The sequence below is a fragment of the Amphiura filiformis genome, chromosome 1, assembly GCF_039555335.1.
Source record: "Amphiura filiformis chromosome 1, Afil_fr2py, whole genome shotgun sequence".
NCBI lineage: Eukaryota > Metazoa > Echinodermata > Ophiuroidea > Amphilepidida > Amphiuridae > Amphiura > Amphiura filiformis.
This window is the reverse complement of record NC_092628.1, coordinates 81,741,847-81,764,049: the sequence shown is the minus strand read 5'-3', so window position 1 is coordinate 81,764,049 and position 22,203 is coordinate 81,741,847. Positions and strand designations below refer to the sequence as shown.

At 37.4% G+C, this 22,203-nt stretch overlaps 1 protein-coding gene across 1 annotated transcript; it reads right to left on the bottom strand.

Annotated features, from left to right (window-relative positions):
• Positions 1–645: 645 nt before the first annotated feature.
• On the bottom strand, positions 646–16,213 carry LOC140154564 (peroxisomal membrane protein 11C-like). Its single transcript, XM_072177133.1, has 4 exons — positions 15,360–16,213; positions 13,542–13,720; positions 11,482–11,568; positions 646–1,247 (listed from the first exon to the last, which is right to left on the bottom strand). Exons 1-4 carry the CDS (start codon positions 15,606–15,608, stop codon positions 1,016–1,018), a joined length of 747 nt encoding a protein of 248 aa, XP_072033234.1. The 5' UTR covers positions 15,609–16,213; the 3' UTR covers positions 646–1,015.
• Between the last annotated feature and the right edge of the window lie 5,990 nt (positions 16,214–22,203).

Sequence of the window (22,203 nt, the reverse complement as noted above, 5' to 3'; positions counted from 1 at the left end):
ATATTGTTTGACATGTCACCAGGGTTTGTGCTAAATCCAAAAATGATGGCGCCCAGTCATTACGATTTCCACTGGCCTTCTCCGTACGAAGGTCTGAGGCTCCTGAGCCTATCTGGTCCAGGGTACACAGTATCGAATTTTATCAACAAAATATCACTTCTTACCGTTCCTCACGTGAAGATACGACTTAAACAAAACATATTTGGTGCATGTGTGGAAATTTTTGGTACATTTGAAGACTGTAAAATGACCAAATTTGTGACTGTAGCGATCAACACCAGAACAAAAATGTATGTCTCATAGAGATAACATAGTGGCCATGGTGGCGAAGAAATATCATTTTCAGATTTAATGAAGAAAAGAGATGCAGGAAGTCTTCATAGTGTTATTGTTAAGGATTATATCACAAAACTGAACCTGCAGGGTGAACCTTTGAAACTGCGACATGAGTTCACAGTTCGGCTGCCTCTGTGTGCCCCGCTTTTTGCAATACTACGGAAGTCATGGCCCTATGGCGAGGAAGGAACCAATAGGGCCATGATGTGTCAGGCTAGCGCACTGTTGGACCCCATAATCTACCAAATTTGAAAACTATGGGGTCCCAAAGAAGTTTTTGGGGTCTGTGGATACACTAATTCGGACAAGTTCTTCTCAAATTATGGGTCCAGGTGAACTCCATAATCTTCAAAAGTGAAAAGACCAAAAAACCTGGTCTAATGGGAACCCTGCATATCACATCACAATCGCAATTTTCATTTGAGTAATTTTGACAGCTATTTTATCCAGCATTAGTATGAGATTCCAACATCACAGTATTTGTACAGAATAGCATAAACCTTAACAATAAACCTATAGGTTTGAGTATATGTGTTGGAGCTGACACAAATATTGGATCTAATTATTTTCATAAAATCTGCTGTTGCAACTTTCACTTGCTAATCACCACATAATGAAGTCAAAATATTTCAGTCACCCAACTCGATGAACTCTGTGTGAATGTGCCTTTAATGCAACTCTATTTTGTTTTTTGTTTACGTTGTTGCACCAGCATAGCATGAAAGCCTAAAACAGATGACATGGTACCTAACAAACCTAAGACACTATCTGGTAGTTTTTGTGCCCATAGAAATCCAGGAGCAGACCAATGTATGGCACAGCCCAGATCACAAAAATCCTTCAGAAGCTGGAGTTTGGATGTTTTTTGTTGCTCTTCCAGTCTCTTGAGTTCACTTGCATCAGCATCATGTCTGAAAGATAATTGATTGAAGGAAAGATTTAGCATAAATTCAGTATCGTTCATATGCCATGTGTTCAGAGTAGAATTTAGGGTTAATAGGGCTAGGAATAAGACTTAGGGTTGTAATGGCAAAGGTGTTAGTGTTAATGTTTGGAAAGAATATCTTGACACCTATTGTCTAGTCCGACGAGTAGGACCTTTTTTTTTCTTATTTACCAGAATATGTTCATCAGACTACTATTTCATCATGCTCATATGGCGCAAGAAAGATGACTCGCGAAAGTCCAGTGACAGCACCGCCCGGAAAAGGTCCTACAATAGATGTCGTCAGTGTACCGAGATTCCGGTACAAGTTAACTTGACACCACTGATTACCACACAAATTGACAACCAATAGAAAATCCCAAACTTTTTGTTTGACAGGCGATGGTTAAAATAATGCCACGAGGCCTCCATTTGCGTAATCGGAATTAGCAGCCAGCCACCTTAGCTGTCCTATCATCATACTGATATGTGACACGATCAAGGGAAATGAGTCGGATGTCGCTAATATTGATTTTGAGATATTGGTAAAGAAAGTGTTAAAATTCTTTTGTTTTTGTTTTCAGCAATTGATAAATTGACGTAACTTTGCAAAGAAAAGTTGTATCAACATGGGTTTTCAGTTTCTGAAAACTCTAAATGTCCTCTTTAGAAACATAAGTAAAACTTATTTTCGACCAGGGTCGACATGTGACTCATTCCCCTTGATCATGTCACATATTGTCGAAGTTTATTTGAAAAGGTATAAAAATCTGAAAAAAATATACTTTCTCTATAAGTAAAATGAGTGGCAAGTACAACCTCAAGTTGACAATAGTTTTTGTTTCTTAATTAATAATTGTCAGTTGTTTTTCTAAATTTGCTTAAATTTGACAAAAGTATCCAATATTCTACATTTATATCAGGCATTTGAGCGATATAAAAATGTTGTACACTCGCCTTAAACTTGACTCGTGCAATGTTTTTGTCTTGTGCTGTACAATATACTGTATCACACTCAAAGTCATTCAATATTATATGTACATGTATCTTCAATTTAATAGGTTTTGCTGATTATGAGATTATGATTATTAAAAAAAAAGCATGTTTTGTTTCAATTGTGACCTAATTTTAAGAACCTGGACCTTCCCCTTTCTCATCAGATGTATTTATATACTTGACATTGTTACGAGTCGTACTTGACTCAAGGCCAAAATCACCTTTTACCCGAACTCACACGAATGCACAACACAAATACACTGTTTATTTAAGCTAACAAAATCTAAGTCTTTAATTGAAAACAGAGTATGATTGGTACATATAATAACAATATCGCATATACAATAAAATCACACAATGACAGTTTTACTCTATGACTACTTAACCAGCTGTCTTCTTGTTGGTGATCCTAGAGTTCTTGCAATGTTCTGGACGACTGATGTTATATATCCTTATTCGCTTGTCCTGCGAAGTCCAGTGTACACTTGCGCTTATAAATCCTTGCGTATAAAATCCTCATACGAAAATGATGAAGCTTTCTCCAATCTCCTTTGCGCTGTTATCTCCACAAATATATCTCCTTGCGCTGCTTTCTCCTCAACTATATCTCCTTGCGCTGCTTTCTCCAAAAATGGTGTTTCTTTCACCAATCTCTCTTTTTCCAGGGAACAGGTTTCTTTAACACAGCTCCGCTGTTTTTGACAGATGCGTGGCCTTCACAAACTCAGCAAACTCCAGCACTTTGACAGAAGAACTTTTAATCCTTTGATGAGGAAGAGCACTTTTGTGTGCTCGCTGTCTTCTTCGTTGCTGTATTAAAATTAGCTCAATTATTGGCTATATAAACTGGTTAAAATGTACTTCTTTTTTGAAGCACGAAGACCATCACACACATGTGGAGTTTCCAATCTCACATGACATTCTGTAAAGTCCCAACAAAAGCCTCCAGCTTTTTATAGCAGTACTCATGCAAAAAACCCATCATCTATTAATAAACTATTACTTCAATCACATTTTCACAACATTGCTGCAATCTTGGGATTTCCCAAGATTAATTATACACATTCACATTACATCACTTCCTGGGGGGTTTTCCTGATGGTGCAACAATGAACTGGGGCTTTCCAAGTTCCAAACATAGATCTGCCTTTTTTTTTTTTTTTTGGGGAATTCCAAAATACAAGGGGGTTTCCTTTCTCGTGAGATACTTTCAGCTTGTAAACATAGTTAAATAATTAAATTAAATCAAATTACTCAGGCACATCACACCTCCCCTTAAAAGAAGAAAGTTTGAATGTAATGAAAACTTTCTTAAATATTTTCTTCCTTTACATCAACTTTAACCTATTATCAACTTTGAGTGTTTAACTCATCATACACAGTGACTACTTGTCACACACAACTTCCCTTTTAAAGGAAATCTTTGTTTGTCAGGTTTTTTTATGCAATTCTGGACAGGGCATCAGCCATTACATTGTCTTTTCCCTTAATATGTTTGATGTCCAGATTGTACTCTTGCAAGGTCAAACTCCACCTCACCAGTCTTTGGTTTTTGTTCTTCATCCTGTTGATGAAGGTGAGGGGATTGTGATCTGTGAAAACAAGCACAGGGTATACTGTGGTACCCAAATACACATCAAAATGTAGCAATGCTAATAGCAATGCTAGACACTCCTTCTCAATTGTGGAGTAATTTCTCTGGTGCTTGTTGAACTTCCTTGAAAAGTAACATATGGGGTGGTCAATTTGATCTTCACCCTCTTGCATCACAACACCTCCACAGCCTATGTCACTGGCATCAACAGTCAACTTGAACTGCTTCTGAAAATCAGGTGCAGTTAGCACTGGTGAACTCATGAGTATTGATTTGACTTTGTGAAAAGCATTTTCACATTGTTCTGACCAAATGAATTTTGCATCTTTCTTCAACAAATCAGTCAAAGGACTTGCTATCTCTGAAAAGTTTGGACAGAACTTTCTATAATAGCCAACCATTCCTAGAAATCTCATGAGTGCCTTCTTGTTTACAGGTGTGGGGTATTGCTCAATTGCTTCAACTTTGGCTTTGATAGGTTTCACCTGACCTTGACCTACAACATATCCCAAGTATGTGACTGTGGCATGGCAAAACTCACTTTTTACCAGATTGACTGTCAACTGTACTTCAGACAGCTTCTCAAACAATTGATGGAGTTGTTCCATGTGTTGTTCCCAAGTTTGACTGTAAACAATCAAATCATCTACATACGCTTCACATCCCTCTATGTCTGACACAATTTGGTTCACCATTCTCTGAAATGTTGCTGGGGCGTTTTTCAACCCGAATGGCATAACTTTGTATTGGTAAAGACCAAATGGTGTACAAAAGGCAGAAATCTCTTTGGCACGGTCTGTGAGTGGAACCTGCCAGTACCCTTTCAAAAGATCAAATTTGCTAACAAATTTTGCATTCCCAATTTTGTCTATGCAATCATCAATTCTTGGAATTGGGTAAGAGTCTGTCTTTGAATGAACATTTGCAGCTCTCATGTCTGCGACCAATCGGTATGAACCATCAGGCTTGGGAACAAGAATGCATGGTGAACTCCACTCACTACTACTTGGTTCTATGATATCATTGTCTAGCATATAATTAATCTCATTTTTGAGATGTTCCATTTTCAATGGATTGACTCTGTAAGGATGCTGCTTGATTGGTTTTGTATCACCAACATCTACGTCATGAAATGCAGCATTTGTCCTACTTGGCGTATCAGGAAATATATTGTCAAATTTGTGAATCAAATTTGCAATTTGACTTTGTTGATCTTGAGAAAGATGACCTAACTTTGAGTCCAAATTAGTGAGCACATCAGAATTGTTCAATTTTACATTATACTCTTGTCTACATTGGCGATTTTGTCTACATCGGCATGTTTGTCTACATTATCAGCATGTTTTACTGTACACACAGGTTTTGGAATGCCACTGTCACTTCTTTCAACATACTCTTTGAGCATATTTATGTGGCATAACTGCCTGCTCTTGCGTCTACCAGGAGTCTTGATAATATAATCTACTTCACCCACTTTTGACTCTACTTCACATGGGCCATGATATCTGGCTTGTAATGGGTGTCCTGGAATTGGAAACAGTACTAGAACTTTGTCACCTGGTTTGAACACTCTCTCTTTGGCATGTTTATCATACCATTGTTTCATTTTGGCCTGACCCTGTTTCAAGTTTTCTTTGGCAATATCAGTTACTCTGTTAAGCCTATGCTTAAAATTGGAGACATAATCCAACAAATTGATATCTGATTTCTCATTGAACCACTTTTCTTTCAACAACTTTAAGGGTCCGCGTACTGTGTGTCCAAACACTAACTCAAAAGGACTAAATCCTAAAGTTTCCTGAACAGCTTCCCTAGCAGCAAACAACAACAAGTGTACTCCCTCATCCCAGTTCCTCTGAAATTCCAAACAGTATGTCCTGATCATGTTTTTCAATGTTTGGTGGAACCTTTCTAGTGCACCTTGTGATTCTGGATGGTAAGCACTTGAGGTATACTGTTCTATACCTAATTGATACATGACCTGCTGAAATACTCCAGAAGTAAAGTTTGATCCTTGGTCTGACTGTATGGACTTGGGGAGCCCCACAAATGTGAAGAACTTAGTTAAAGCTTTCACTATAGTCACTGCTTTAATATTTCTCAAGGGTATGGCTTCAGGAAAGCGTGTTGACGCCAGCACATAATTGTCAGAAGGTATTGATTACCTGACTTAGTCTTTGGTAGGGGGCCTACACAATCAATAATAACCCTACTAAATGGTTCATCAAAGGCTGGAATTGGCTTTAATGGGGCAGGAGGTATTTTCTGATTTGGCTTCCCTACTACTTGGCATATGTGACATGTTTTGCAATATTCAGAAACATCTTTTCTGAGAGTGGGCCACCAGAAATGTCTCAGAATTCTTTCATGAGTTTTCTTAACACCCAAATGCCCTGCCATGGGACTATCATGTGCTATGTTAATAACTTCAGTGTGGTAGACTTTTGGTACCACAATTTGGTGCACTACCTTCCACTCTTCATCGGCAGGCACATCAGGTAGGCGCCACTTTCTCATTAGCACACCATCTTGTTTGTAAAAACAGACAGAATTTTGTTCTGCTTCTTCTAGGGTCAATGCCCTTTGATTGATCTCTTTGAGTTCTGGGTCATTTTGTTGCTCCAGAATCAGCTTGTCATGACTTAATGGGTCTTTCATGGTTTCCCCAATTTGTTCATGCTCAGAGGCTGTGTCATTTTGAGGGGTATTTTTATCCCCAGGAGACGGAAGTTGATCTTCTTTCTCATTCAACTTTGACACAAATGTGTCTTCCAAATTGTAGCCTAAGTCATCAATTTGGTTGTCCTCAATTGTTTCTAATGAGGCTCTCTTACTCATTGCCCGTGTCACTGCACATGCAGGAAATATCTCCTCTTCCTTACTATTATCATCCTGTATACAGGGCTTATCTGTGACTATTGGGTCAGGAAAAACCTTCCCCCCTGCCAGATCATTTCCTAGCAACATGGACACTCCCTTGACTGGCAATTCATGTCTAACTCCTATGGTTACAGGACCAGAAACTAAGTCAGATGTCAAGTTAATTTTGTGGAGAGGTACATTAAGTATTTCCATCCCAATACCCTGGATCAAAGCATTACCTGCTGAACTATCCTCATTAAAGGGCAAAGTTCCTTCCAGAATCATAGACCGTGCACAACACGTATCTCGCACAATCTTAATGGGCTTTGGACTACCATTATCACCAAGTGATACCACTCCCTCTAACACAAATGGTTCAAATTCTTCACACACCTTGTCTGTCTCACTTCCCTTTTGTGGGAATTCTTGTTTCTTGATTTGACTGACTTGTTTCTTTGACACAAGTGACACTGCACATCCTACAGTATTACTAGCAGTTTGCTGCTGTTTTTGTGCGTCTTGTCTGCCTTTTAAGAAATAACACTGGGTCATCGTATGCCCTGGTCTCTTACAATGAGTACAAGTTACTTTGGCTTTAAATTCAGTCCCAAATTTTGCTCTGTTACCTGAACTCCCTGGGGTCCCTCTACCACCAGCACTATGCTGTGAATTAGACTGAGGTTTCACTTCTTGTGTACCACCCTGATTTGCTCTAGGTTGATTATGGCTGAACCTGTTTGAATAACTTCTGTTATGACTAAATCTACTCCCATTCAATTTGTGAGTTAAGCCATAGTCGTCCGCCATTGTCGCCGCTTCATTTAGCGTCTTAATTTTGCTAGCGCTTTCATCCAAATGGGTTTTAATGTCAACGTGGACACATTTCTTGAACTCTTCTATAAGAACTAATTGCTTAAGTTGGCGAAATCATCTTTGACTTCTTTTGAACCAAGCCACCTGTCAAACATTTGTTCTTTTACTCTGGCAAATTCTACATGGGTTTGATCTGCTTGCTTTCTTGAATCTCTGAACTTTTGTCTGTATGCTTCAGGCACCAATTCATAGGCCTTAAGGACTGCCTGTTTAACTTCTTCATAATTATTACACTTCTCTATTGGTAGAGCTGAGTAAGTTTCCTGGCCTTCCCCACAAAACTACTTTGTAACAGTAGGGTCCAATGCTCTGGAGGCCATTTCAAATTTGTAGCTACCTTTTCAAAATGTTGAAAGTACTCATCAACTTCTTTCTCTTTGAATTTAGGCACAAGCTTTACATACTTTGTAACATCAAACCCTGACTTTGACTTTGAGGAGAAACTTGATGAGTATTTGTCACCTAGCTTAGCCAACTTCTCTTGTTCAAACTCAATTTCTTTTTCTTTCAAATGTGCTTCCAGCGCCATCTTTTCATGGCGCGCTTTGTCTTCCATTGCCATTTTCTGTTTCTCCATATCTAATCTTTCTTGTCTTTCTTGTTTTTCATTCTATAACTTGATAATTTCCAGTTTTTCTTTTTGATCCATTTCCATTTTCTTTTGGTCCATTTCCATTTTCCTCAATTCTAATTGAATTTCCAACTCTTTCAACTTAAATGCTGAGTCCCCACCAATTTCTACTTCAAGTTTCTCTTCCAAATAGGATTCATCAAAATATCTTCCCGACCAAAACATCTATCAAGGCATTTTTGATTATTTGCTTTCTTGTAGCTTGCTTTACTTTCAAGTCATAATGTTGGGCAAATGCCAATAAATCAGGCTTCTTCAACTCATCAAACTTCTCCCAATTTATAGTTTCAAGAAACTCTTCTGCTTTGAACTCTGTCATACTGTACTTTCACTTTCAAGACTCAGTAAATGAATGTTAACTTTTTTTTACAGTGTATTATCCCGGACGAGCCCCCAATTTTTGTTACGAGTCGTACTTGACTCAAGGCCAAAATCACCTTTTACCCGAACTCACACGAATGCACAACACAAATACACTGTTTATTTAAGCTAACAAAATCTAAGTCTTTAATTGAAAACAGAGTATGATTGGTACATATAATAACAATATCGCATATACAATAAAATCACACAATGACAGTTTTACTCTATGACTACTTAACCAGCTGTCTTCTTGTTGGTGATCCTAGAGTTCTTGCAATGTTCTGGACGACTGATGTTATATATCCTTATTCGCTTGTCCTGCTAAGTCCAGTGTACACTTGCGCTTATAAATCCTTGCGTATAAAATCCTCATACGAAAATGATGAAGCTTTCTCCAATCTCCTTTGCGCTGTTATCTCCACAAATATATCTCCTTGCGCTGCTTTCTCCTCAACTATATCTCCTTGCGCTGCTTTCTCCAAAAATGGTGTTTCTTTCACCAATCTCTCTTTTTCCAGGGAACAGGTTTCTTTAACACAGCTCCGCTGTTTTTGACAGATGCGTGGCCTTCACAAACTCAGCAAACTCCAGCAATTTGACAGAAGAACTTTTAATCCTTTGATGAGGAAGAGCACTTTTTTGTGTGCTCGCTGTCTTCTTCGTTGCTGTATTAAAATTAGCTCAATTATTGGCTATATAAACTGGTTAAAATGTACTTCTTTTTTGAAGCACGAAGACCATCACACACATGTGGAGTTTCCAATCTCACATGACATTCTGTAAAGTCCCAACAAAAGCCTCCAGCTTTTTATAGCAGTACTCATGCAAAAACCCATCATCTATTAATAAACCATTACTTCAATCACATTTTCACAACATTGCTGCAATCTTGGGATTTCCCAAGATTAATTTATACATTCACATTACATCACTTCCTGGGGGTTTTCCTGATGGTGCAACAATGAACTGGGGCTTTCCAAGTTCCAAACATAGATCTGCCTTTTTTACAATAATTTGGGGAATTCCAAAATACAAGGGGTTTCCATCTCATGAAATACTTTCAGCTTGTAAACAAAGTTAAATAATTAAATTAAATCAAATTACTCAGGGCACATCACAACATGTAAATCTGATTTCTGATGCATTATGGAAATTTTCTTTTTAAAAACATGTTTTCTTTTCCGATATACTTCACATGTAAATCTGATTTTTGATGCATTATGGAAATTTAAAAAAAGCATGTTTTGTTTCAATTGTTTTAAGAACCTCAACCTTTACCTTTCTCTTCAGATGTATTCTATACTTCACATGTAAATCCCTCACATTGTATACTTTGTTTTATCTGTTTATTTATCAATGAATTAATATGAATTACGCTTTATTGATTTTTATATCTAATTAATTTCTATTAATAAATTCTATTTCATTTACAACTATTTGTTCGAAGTTGCGATTCTTGGTAAGGCATCATAATATATAATAAAATGCAATCCAAATATTACACAGCTTGAGCGTTTCTAATATCCACAATTTTATTCCCAATTAAGATTATTTTGACACCTGTAAATTATTCAGCAGGCAAGGTAACTGAATCACTAAAGATGAACACATTGGTAGTAATACATATCACGTCACTGCAGTTTGAACTTAAAGCAGAAAGATTTCAGCCAGTATAGGGTTGGTACTACTTGGTAGCGCCCGGGGCAAGAAACAAAATTGGCGCCCCTACCCCCACCCGAGAATATCTTAGATGTGGGCAGTGGCGTAGCTTGGGGTTGTGGCGTCCAGGGACATAATGCCCCCCCCCCCAATTATTGAAACAATTGTGTGTGGAGCGCGTGCAATTTTGGACAAATAAGGCCTACCACTAATTAATTTTGGTTACTAGAAGTTGAATATCGGTCTTAAAATATTCTTTCAATTGATTTTGCGCGCCATCGCTTGGATGGACGCAGAATCGATGCTGAATTGGTCAACTTGGGGCCCCCCTAAGGGTGGCATCCGGGGCATGTTGCCCCACCTGCCCCCCTAGTTACGCCACTGCGTAACTTGACACAATATTATATGACTGGTTCAATTCCCATTCATGTATGCTGCCAGATCGAGACTCTCCTCACATATAACAGAACCATGCAATGGGTGAATAAAGAGCAATTTTTGCTACTGCAATAAGTCACATTGTATGTAGATTATGTTATTATAAGTTATTAAATTTGTACGAGCCAGACTCACAACCCAGTCCCTCATAGATTGCTAATGTAAATGCAGTTGGGCACAGCACCTGTAGACATGATCTGCACTATAATTTTTGCTTATTACTACATTTAGCTGACCTGAGTTAGGAGCAGTGCTGCATAGCTCACTGTATACGACAGCATTCAAGAACTCACCCCGATTTGACTGACACAAGCGTGAAAAAAATATTTGAGGGTGAAAATAACAATAAAATAAAATTATAAATATTCAGAAAAATCACAAAAAGTAACCCCTACCCCTTAATTTTCAAGGGCGTGAAAAAAAATACATGCGTTTGTTAAAAAAATCCCATTTTTAATAATCAACCTATGGAATTAAAATTCAAACTTGATGTGCCCAAGATACTTGGCTATAACAAGTTTGAGTTATTGGTGCTCACTGTCAATATTAAAAAAGTTTGGATTTTTTTTAACAATCTGATATGTCCATTTTAGAGCCCTGGAGACACTTTTTTGTATAGGAAATTGCCATAGGAATTTTGGATTTTGAAAACGAAAGCACTCTAGGCATTTTTGACTTCAGATTCAGATTCTGCACAAAATTTCACTGTAGAAAAAGTGTATTTTATTGTTTTAGCAATAACTTTACTTTTTGGCAAAGTTGTCAGTCAAACCGGGGTGACATTTCGAACCTTGTCATACCTACCCATCACTGCTTGGTGGATGCTCTGTCTCCAAGTCTTTTCGAACAGTCTTAATTTTCTGATGCTGCTTGAGAAGTTGCACTGCACATCTGCAAGAAATCAACACACAAATTTCTTTATAAATAAACTATAATAATATTATATAAGTTTCACCATCAAGCAATTATTAAAGGTGGAAACAGGAAAAGTAATCCCACCTGGGAATTGAACCCAGGACCTCAGGTTTACGAGGCCTGCACCTTAACCACTTGGCCACAGAAGCTTCATGATTGGGCAGACTGGACATTCAACCTATAAGCAGTCCTTTGTGCAAGGAGGAAACAGGAAAACTGATCCCACCTGGGAATTGAACCCAGGACTCAAGTTTACAAGATCTGTGCCTTAACCACTTGACCACAGGAGCTTCATGATTCATGATTAGGCAGAATAGAAATTCAACCTATAAGTGATCCTTTGTGCAAATCTGCAAAATACTATGGGATGACTTGCATGAAGGTATGGTTGAATGACCGCTTATAGGTTGAATTTTCAACCGCTTTATGCACATTTGTACATAAATCCATGGAGGTATATAAATAAATGGAGACTGATCGCCAGAATTCTAATCTCTTAAGTGGAGATTATCCCGTTACCTCTATTCAATGAGTCACCAAACTTGAATTGACCAGCCACTTCAGCCAAGCTATTGATCTCCACGATGGTTATGAGCCTCTACCATGGTTCATTGATTGTCACTCCCAAAATTTCCTCATAGGAATTGACCCTGCATTGACCGTGCGGAAGCCTTGTAAAAGAGACTGTATAATGACGTCAGCTAGTCAATCAGCTAGTTCAAAGTCACCAGTTCTGATAGCTTATAGTTGCAATGTATGATCGTGCGAAAACCCGAAGAAATTCGGATGTTCTGTTCTCAAGTTATGAAACTGTTTTCTACACTAGTTGTGCCGTAACTTGACAAATATACTTAGTTTTCATGTTCATATATTAAGCTTTTAAGGGGGTCTGAGGGAGTTCAAATATAGTGCAAATGAAAGCAAAACGTTTTTACCTTCCGATTATGAAAAAATTATGTTGGGCCAATTTGGGCCATTTGAGTTACGCGCGAGCAAAATTTACCGGAAGTACTTCGGAATTCAAGCAAAAGTGATGATCAGACATTAATCTTTTCTAGAGAGGAATTGATATACGGAATGTATAGGCCCTACATACTTTGTTTAAACAGTTTCTCATAGTTCAGTGTATGATAATCGTGATTTTGGTTGAAGCTTCGGGTCAAATTGATTGAGTGCCATGACGGATATGTCATGTTATTGTTTTTAAACTTTAAATTCTGTATTGTCATGAAATCATTATAGGCCGCCTAAATCATCATCATTAAACTTCTCATTGTATAATAAATAATTATCAGTATTTAGGCCTAAATGATTATTAATATTATTAGGAGGCTATAATTTTCTTTGGAGGAGGGTTCCAAATATATGGGGGTCATAACTTTTGGAAAAAAAGTCATAATTCAATTTTTCATGACCAAAATGTAGGGAGTCACAAGATGACAACAGATAAGGTGTTTCTTTTTTCAAAAGACTGATTTCTTGATGCAATTTAAGCACTCAATTTTTGGCGAAAATGAGATTTTGATATCAAAATTTTATGAAACATGAGCACTTTCCAATAAGTATAGGCCCTAAACTTCATTTTACCCCATTGAAATCAATGGCCAGTGAAACAGACTTCACAATGTAATCAGCTTAGCATAATCAATATAAGCCTGAAATTGCCTATTCAACAATAATTGGTCATAACCAACGTAGTACAAAAGAGGCTTGGCTGGATCATTCTCCATTTATTTATATACCTCCATGATAAATCTGTCGCCAAAAGGTGATGGATTCACTATACTTCAAGAACTATTTTGCAACCCCATTGCCTCCATGTCAAAAAGAAAACTGATAAGGGAAAATAGTGAAAAGACTCATTGAGCAACAAGCAAATACGGCAGCACATACCATCATTGAATCCACAAGCTGTGAACATAATGATGATTTTAAAACCTGTTACTAACCTCATGATGTCAAAACACAATGAAATGCCCCACATCGACACTGATATAAGCCACCATTTTGCTGAGCCTATATCAATCAGTTTGTTTTCTGCTGCCCATGCAATGTGCTCAACTGGGAAGAACAATTGGTCAATGCATCCTTTAATCAAGCTCAGTACTCGCACAAGTGGGTCTTTTTCCTGTAAGTAAGACAATAATAAAAATCAAATTCAGTAAATAATAAAAATCAAATTCAGTAATTAATTTTATGTGTCACTCCCTGCCTTAACCCTAACACCCCAATGGGTTGTTTGCTATTCATAACCTCATTATTAAACGCGATGTGTGCGATCCAATTACATTTAGTTATTTGTGAAATCGAGGTCATTAATATCTCACAATTGACCGCAAAATGCGTAATTGTTCCAATGTCGCACACAATTGACCGGAGTTTGCGTGTTGTTGTGCGTCGAACAAATTGCGCACGCGCTGGCTGCCGTATTTGGATTGCTTGGCGCTACCATATTTGCACAGATTGTTATCGCACTTTTGTTATTGGTCGCGTCATGTTTTAGCCTGATCGATTTTGGGAAAGGGAAGATGTAAAAATCATCTATTTTTATAAACTTTTGAGCAAAATTTGTGTTATTTTGTAAAGTGAAGAGATTAAAGTGACAGTTTAATGAGGTTAATAACTTTGCATTGGTAATATGTCGGGCATTGTGAAAAATCTAAACATTTTGGTTTGGACCTCGGAATATCATTCGTCGGTTCCAAAGGCAAAATGTTTAGATTTTCACAATGCCTTCCAAATAACCGATCATGAGTTATTAATCTCTAATTGTAATGTAGGCCTACTCAAGAGTTGTGTGCAAAATCAATTTTGAGACCAGTGTATGTGTGAATGCTCCATAAACATAAATTGCTTTAAACCAATGTAACACACTACACAATCACATACACCATGCTATAACCCAGCTATTGTTCATAAAACCAATATTTATGGTATTGGTATTTAACTTTTATGACCTTTGACATTCTTTTGTCGTGAGTGACAAGTCGTTCAATTCGCACAAGTGTCCTTGACTATGCTTCAGTGGTCATGAAAGGATTCAAAATACAATCTCTGCCCCAATAATCCCAACCTATTGTCTGAAACTGCTCCCTGGAGGATGTACAATGTATATTAAGAACTCAGTCTTCAAATGATAGTCATATAACGACCTAGCCCAAAACATCATGGCCCTAGTTGTTCCTTCCTCACCATAGGGCCATGAATGCCATACGTCACGTAGAAAGCGGGCACCGTGAACTCACGTCAGCGGTGATGACGATCACACTGACAGCATCTATTTATAGGAAGAATTCAAAACACGGCAACGATAACAGTCACAAGTCTGGTCTTTTACATCCTCAAATGTGCTCAAAATTTACAAACATGCACCAAATATGTTTTGTTTAAGTCTCATCTTCACGTGAGGAATGGTAGGAAGTGGTATTTAGGAGAAAAAGTGGTATTTTATGTGTACCATGGACCAGATCGACGTATGGAGAAGGACAGTGGAAATCGTAGTGACGGGGGTGCGAGTACCTCGGGCTAATAACGACCAATAGATAAATGACTATTATTAAAGACTAAGTTCCACAGTCTAGCTGTAACTCTGTGCTTAGTGGCCAGGGCAGGGCTGACCTTTGATGTGTATCATTACTAATACAACATGTCTGAGAGTGGCTCTCCTGCTCTAGATATGAAGATATATGAGATATTTGAGTACATTTTCATGTATATTTATACACTTGCCATTTCATGAAGTACCATTTCTAGGTCATTCTTCTTACCTTTTGTCCCAATCCACCTGCAAACACATTGTATGCAAGCATTGGTATGTCATCAAACAAACGCAATATCACTCGACACAAACCAAGTTGACCGGCAACTGTTTTCAGTTTCACTGCATTGGCAGGTGCTACTTTGTTGATCAGCCCAGATGTCAAAATTGATGTAAATTGTATAGTTCTCATTATTTTATCCCGGCCACGGTAACTTTCTAGAAGAGTCACAGTTTGCTTGACTTTTGAAGCTGCCATGGTGACTGTCTTTTTCTTATGCTGGTACAGTTGTCAGTACAGTAGTTGGTGCTGACCGAAAAAATTCACCAAACTTTTAATACACACCGGCTTATTGCAGAACCCATGAACTGGAACGTAGTAACTTAAAATAAATTTGAAATGTTGCATGGTTTGTACTATATGATTATAAACGTAGTCGTTGAACTTGCCAACTTGCCATGCAACACTAACCCATGAACCAGTGAGTGCATGTGCAGTGTGACCTCGATGGTGTGACTTTGTCTTGAGGCTTATAAATTTCAGTAAGCTTAAAGCTGTTTTAATATTTTACATACGATCAAAAAGAAATCGCGGAATATATTATGAGTCCCTGTGAACTCTACAATTCGCAGGTCTTTTGCGATAACATTCTATCACATGATTTAAGAAAATAGAGATAAATAAAATCCAGAGATATTAAAAACAAATAAACAAATCTGTTGAACTTCGGTCCCCGCAAGAAAATCCCTATTCATAGCTTGTCACCCTATTTTGGACGCACACCAGTAAAACTAAATCTTCATAAATTTTCACTTTTCATATTAAATGAGTTTATTCAGCAATCAGAATCCAATATTATTGCACATTTAGAATAAAACTAACAAACACCAAATTGGTGTCGTGTGTCGTGTGGTCTTTCAATTTGTGCCGAGTGTCCTTGGCAGACTTGACTATGCTTCAGTGGTCATGAAAGGATTCAATAGGTAACCTCTGCCCCACTAATCCCCAGCTATTGTCTGAAATTGCTCCTCGGAAAATATATTATAACAGCTCAGTCCTCAAATGATAGTCATATAACGACCAAACGATAAATGACTGACTATCATTGAGGACTGAGTTCCGCAGTCTATGGGAATATGGGGGAAAACGGTACATGTAGGCCCCTAGTCTACTATTTATTTAGCCTAATTTGGATACCCAACTTCAATAGGCCCTTTATATGCATAAATTGTGATAACAAAAAACAAGCAAAACAAAAAACGCCTGACCCCAACTCGAAATTGTTTGTTTGTTTTGTGTTTTTGTTTTTTGTTAGTTTGTTGTTGTTGTTTTGTTGTTTTTGTTTTTTATGGTCTTTGTTGTTTTGCGGTTTTTTCTTCTTGTTGTTTTTTGTTTTACTTTTTGCTTTACTTTGTTTTGCTGGTTTGTTTTGCTTTTTTCTTTTTATATTGCTCACCTTTCTCCTTGGATTAAACATGTGAAATGTTTGATGTGAAAAGCACCAAGGTTTGATTTCATTTAAGGATTTAAAATTTTTATTTTGTTGGCAAAATGTCTGTGGTACACCAACTTAAACTTAAAATAATATTTGACTTAAATCGTCATGTGTTTGCCATTCTAAATATGTAGGCCTATATTTTATGCACTTTAGACCAACTTCGATTAAGTCTCTAAAACTGAGCATTTTTACAGTAAGCCCAACAGATGGTTACCTCAAGTGTTTGCCATTCTAAATCATTATGCCTACCGTAAAACCTCGTCTACAAATGCAGACGACCTCCATCCACAAAATTATAACATTTTATACCATACCTTGAAAGAGTGTTTTCCTCTTATTCAGTGATCCCAGTGAAAGTGTAAAAAAAATTATATGTTTATAAATTGCCTAAGAGTCATTACTCGTTGACTGCCGATAAAACGCCCAATAAAGACTTAGTCACCGGACCGCGCCGGCCAGTTAAAGTACATGCCCTATCACACCACTCCACACCATACATAAATTCTCCCAGTCACATTTCCCAAATATGAAATTAAAAAAGTCAAATTTTAATTTACTTCTTTTAAAGTTTGGCAGAGGCGGGGTTCGAACTCACGGCGCAACGCTTAGTACTCTATGAGCCTAGCGCCTTAGACCACTAGGCCACTTGTCTTCTTGTTATTCAGCTGAAACTTATTTAAAAATATAATCGCAACTTCAACATAGGCCTACCACGTGACAAGCAAAGGCAGAAAACGTATTATATTTTGGAATTTTATCTGCTTAAAACATTAATGTGTATTATAATAGAGCTACCATTATTTATATTGTTGAATTCTCAAGCGCATAGAGACAATTAATACGAGCGTCCTATGATACATACACAATACATAAAATCGATTTTGATCTTCGGCATTACTCGGTGACCTCCGATAAAACGCCCAATAACGCCGGTCAGTTAAAAAAAATGCTTAAGTACATGCCCTATTGAGATAAGCAATCCTTTTGTGATATGTCCATTCATCCATATAATAATAGCAATCAGATTTTTGGATGGATGTTTTACACAGTGATTGGAGAAGAAGCTATGTAAATAATCAAAAGTACATGTCTACAAATTGACAAGGACAACTCCTTTTGTCAAAATTGTTTTCACCTATTTCTCAGTATGTTAATTAATCCGATTAATTACGTAATTTCGCCAGCGTATGATATATCAGTACCAATATGTAGGCCCAAGGAGGTTAGATATAGAAAGAAGAGGAAATAGATTACGTATCGCATAGGGGAGGAAAAAAAAAAAAGGAAGGAGGGGGGGAAGGAGAGAGAGGAGAGGGAGACCGATGGAGTCACAGGGCTCTAAATTACATAGGCGTAGATCGGGGGGGATAAATGCCACAATATTTTGCCAGGGGATGGTCAATATAATCACCCCCAATATTGACGCCTGTGTATTGGTTTGTGTCGAAATTAACCTCATATTTGGCCATTTTATAGCCACAGAATGCCATTTTTAGCGCTTTGCGCGAATTTATTCCACTTTTGTCCCATATTTCACCAGTTTAGTTTCAATACCTTCTGAACCTTCTGAATGTTTAGTCAGCAGGGCGGTTTTCCGCAAGTCGCTAACTTGTGTGGGTTGCGCGCATTTAAATTGCAGGTGTGCCATCGTTTTGTTTTAAGTCTGCGTCAGTGTCATCATTCTGCTTGAAGTCTATTGTGTCTACAGTGTCCCCATTTTGCTGGAAGTTTACAGTGTCATCATTTTGCTTTAAATTTACAGTGTCATCATTCTGCTTTAAGTTTACCGTGTCTTCTCCCATGGAGTTCCATTTCTTCAATGTTCTTGGAAAAAATGAATATTTAAAACATCTTTTCTTGCAAACGGCACTTCTGCTTTCTGCTTCCTAGTCCTAGTGGCAGTTATTTGCGAAGGCTTAATATACGTCTCCTTGTTTATACCAACCAAGTTGTCTTGAATTTTGTGTAACATATTTAGTCGAGCACTTTCCCTCCGCTGCTCGAGTGTTTCCCAACCAAGCTCCGCTATCATCTTGGTGACGCTTGCTTCCCTCTTGTAGTTCCTCATGCAGAAGCGAGCTGCTTATGGCCTATGCTAAAATTTTCGCGCGCATTTGTACCATAAGGTTCACTGTACTGGGTACTTTAAAAAAATCCTAACCTAACCTAAAACATAACTTTAACCCTTAGATTGGAGCTCTACTAGAAGTAAAAATATAGATAGTGAACGAATTTAGTATTTCTATATCTATGTGAGAATGATACAATAGAGGCCCTGCATGAAATTATTGATTGGCTCCAAACAAAGGTTTTCAACCGGTGTCCTTCACCGTAGTTATGGCGGAGTGCAGTCCATTCAATCAAATGTTGTCATCAACCTATTTGATCGTAGTGCAGGATTATGTGTGTGAGACGAACTGTCACGGTAGATTGCAATCATGCTTTTGTTGAATGCATTTGAGTAGTCCGCCATATTTACGGAATGACATGATGAACATAGTCATTGATGCATCAGTTTTAAAATAGACTAGGCGGTTACCCATATTTGGCGGTTCTCGTCTGGGCGCGATTACCAGGCTGATGGTGACATGCCCATATGACAATTTTACTAATTTGACCTCAGATGACCCCAGGGTGACATTGGATGACCCCAAAATGACCTAAACTTATAACTCTAAATGTTGACTGTACCTACCAAGTTTCATGCCCATATATGAGCTTTTACTAATTTGACCTCAGATGACCCGTGGTGACCTTGGATGACCCCAAAATGACCTTCAAAAATGCTGCTTTAAATGTTGACTGTACCTACCAAGTTTCATGCCCATACGACACTTTTTAGTAATTTGACCTTATATGACCCCTGGGAGGGGACCCCGTGGTCGGATGACTTAACGAACATAGACATCTTCTTGCCAGGACAGAACTACACCCACCCACCGAGTTTGAGCCCCGTAGGACCTAGTTTCATGCCCATATGACAGTTTTTAGTCATTTGACCTCAAATGACCCCTGGGAGGGAGCCCGGGGTCGGACGACTTAACGAACATAAACATCTTCTTGCCAGGACAGAACTACACCCACCCACCGAGTTTGAGTCCCGTACGACCTAGTTTCATGCCCATATGACAGTTTGTAGTCATTTGACCTCAAATGACCCCTGGGAGGGGCCCCGGGGTCGGATGACTTAACGAACATAAACATCTTCTTGCCAGGACAGAACGTCACCCACCCACCGAGTTTGAGTCCCGTACGACCTAGTTTCATGCCCATATGACAGTTTTTAGTCATTTGACCTCAAATGACCCCTGGGAGGGGCCCCGGGGTCGGATGACTTAACGAACATAAACTTCTTCTTGCCAGGACAGAGCTACACCCACCCACCGAGTTTGAGCCCCGTACGACCTACGACGGCCTCACATTAGCAGTCACAGACAAAACCTAAATCTACAGAATATATCCATTACTCGTCGATACTCGAAAGAGCTCAAAATAAATAACTTAGAAAATTTTCTTGATGTCCTTTAACATGTTTTCATAGTTAACCATCGTTAGCCATGGATATCTATCATGAGAACTGACCGGTGACTAAGTCCGATTTATTGGGACGTTTATCGGCAGTCAACGAGTAATGGAAGGATAAGTCATTAAAATTGTCATTAGGTAGTATTTTTGGTATGAGAAATTTGGCAAAACGACAAAGAAAACAGCAGTATTGACAAAGTCCCATAACATTCAAATACATGTAGGCCTATAGTTAATTTCTCTACTAAGTATAAATTACAGGTTCAAGTAAAATGTCTCATTTTGTATTTAAATACACCGTTTTCGGCTTAACAACACACATAGGGATTTTAAAAAATTACCTTGTTTTACCTAATAAAATATAGGCCCTAGCTGAAATAATCCTTAGGATATGTGAAATAGAATGGTATTACTTTAGCCTATAGGCCTACACATATCATGATCTTGAATGCTTTTGAATCTTTGTATCTTCCTTTCTTTCTTTCCTTTTTTTCTTTTCCTTTCTTTTCTTTTCTTTTCTTTTCTTTTCTTTTTGTTTTTGTTGTTGTTGTTCTTTATTTCACCCTATTCTTTTCGACTTTCCTCTGACTTTATAATGCTTGTTCATTTTCCATTTAAGTTAGTAATTTTTTTTTTTTTAAGTCCTCTTTTCATTTCTCCGATCTCTAGGCCTCTATTCTTACTATTTTCTTTCTTTAATTTATTCATTCATTCATTTTTTTTTTTATTTAATTATTTATTTATTTTGTAATTGTTTTATTTAATTTTTCTAGTTTCCCCAACAATAAACATGATAAAAGTAAATTCGTTAACAGCCCTGTTCGTTAAACGCGTTGCTGGTTTAGCGCCATCAGTCATTTGTTTACAGTCTCCGTGAATCACTAAGCAACATTACACGATCCCTGGTAAGATGACGTCATCTAATTGATTGGTATCGACAGGTATGCAAGATGGAGGACAGCAGAGAGATGCTGGTGTAAAGTACAGTGTGGGGTAAAGCATTAAAGTGTAAACAATATTAGCTTACATAAATAGTGTGTTAGGCGTATGCTGGAAAATATGGTAGGATGTAACAACAAAAATACTTATGCGGTCTGATCTAAAGGTTGAAATTGCGGAATTCACTAAGCCTAAAAACACAAGCGAATCAAGCCTGCCGATACGTCTATTGTTATTATAACACTTCTCATGAATATTAATAACAATGACCTGGCTTTTCTCACGTCCACAACATCACTTTGCACTTGAGAGAGTTGAATGGTTATTGACTAACACTCACATACACTCACCCCCACACACTGTGATCAAGTAACAAGTTACTACGAAGTTTGAAATAAAATGAAATAGTAAAATAAAAGTTTGAAAAAAGAATATTGAAATAATTTTAAAAGTAAACTAAATTGAAAAAATAGAATAGAATAAAAGGGAATAAAACTAAACAAAACTAAACTAAAGAATATAATAAAATAAACTGCAATATAATAAATAAACATTAAATAAATAAATAAATAAATAAATAGGGCCTAAAATGAGTTTAATTTTAGTTTATGAATATTAACCAACATGATTTCACTTGAGCCTTGGCCTATGATTTTTTTTAAATAAATAAATAAAATAAATAAATAAAACATTAAAATAATAAAAATAAATAAACGAGTTATATAAATAGGCCTAGTATAAAGAAATAAAAATAAACATTACAATTGATAATAAGTATAAAATAAATAATAAATGCAAAAAATGTCTAAATTTATTAAAATGAATTAATAAATACAAAATATCTTAATTTTATTTATAATGTGTGTGCCGTGTGTGAGAGCATGCTGCCCA

What these genes read in the sequence shown, in the direction of transcription:
- LOC140154564 (XM_072177133.1), bottom strand. Translation starts at nt 15,608, where the DNA reads ATGGCAGCTTCAAAAGTCAAGCAAACTGTGACTCTTCTAGAAAGTTAC. An exon ending in CAGGTGGATTGGGACAAAAG is followed by an intron (nt 13,721 to 15,359) that starts GTAAGAAGAATG and finishes TCTTACTTACAG; the next exon opens with GAAAAAGACCCACTTGTGCG. An exon ending in TTGTGTTTTGACATCATGAG is followed by an intron (nt 11,569 to 13,541) that starts GTTAGTAACAGG and finishes GATTTCTTGCAG; the next exon opens with ATGTGCAGTGCAACTTCTCA.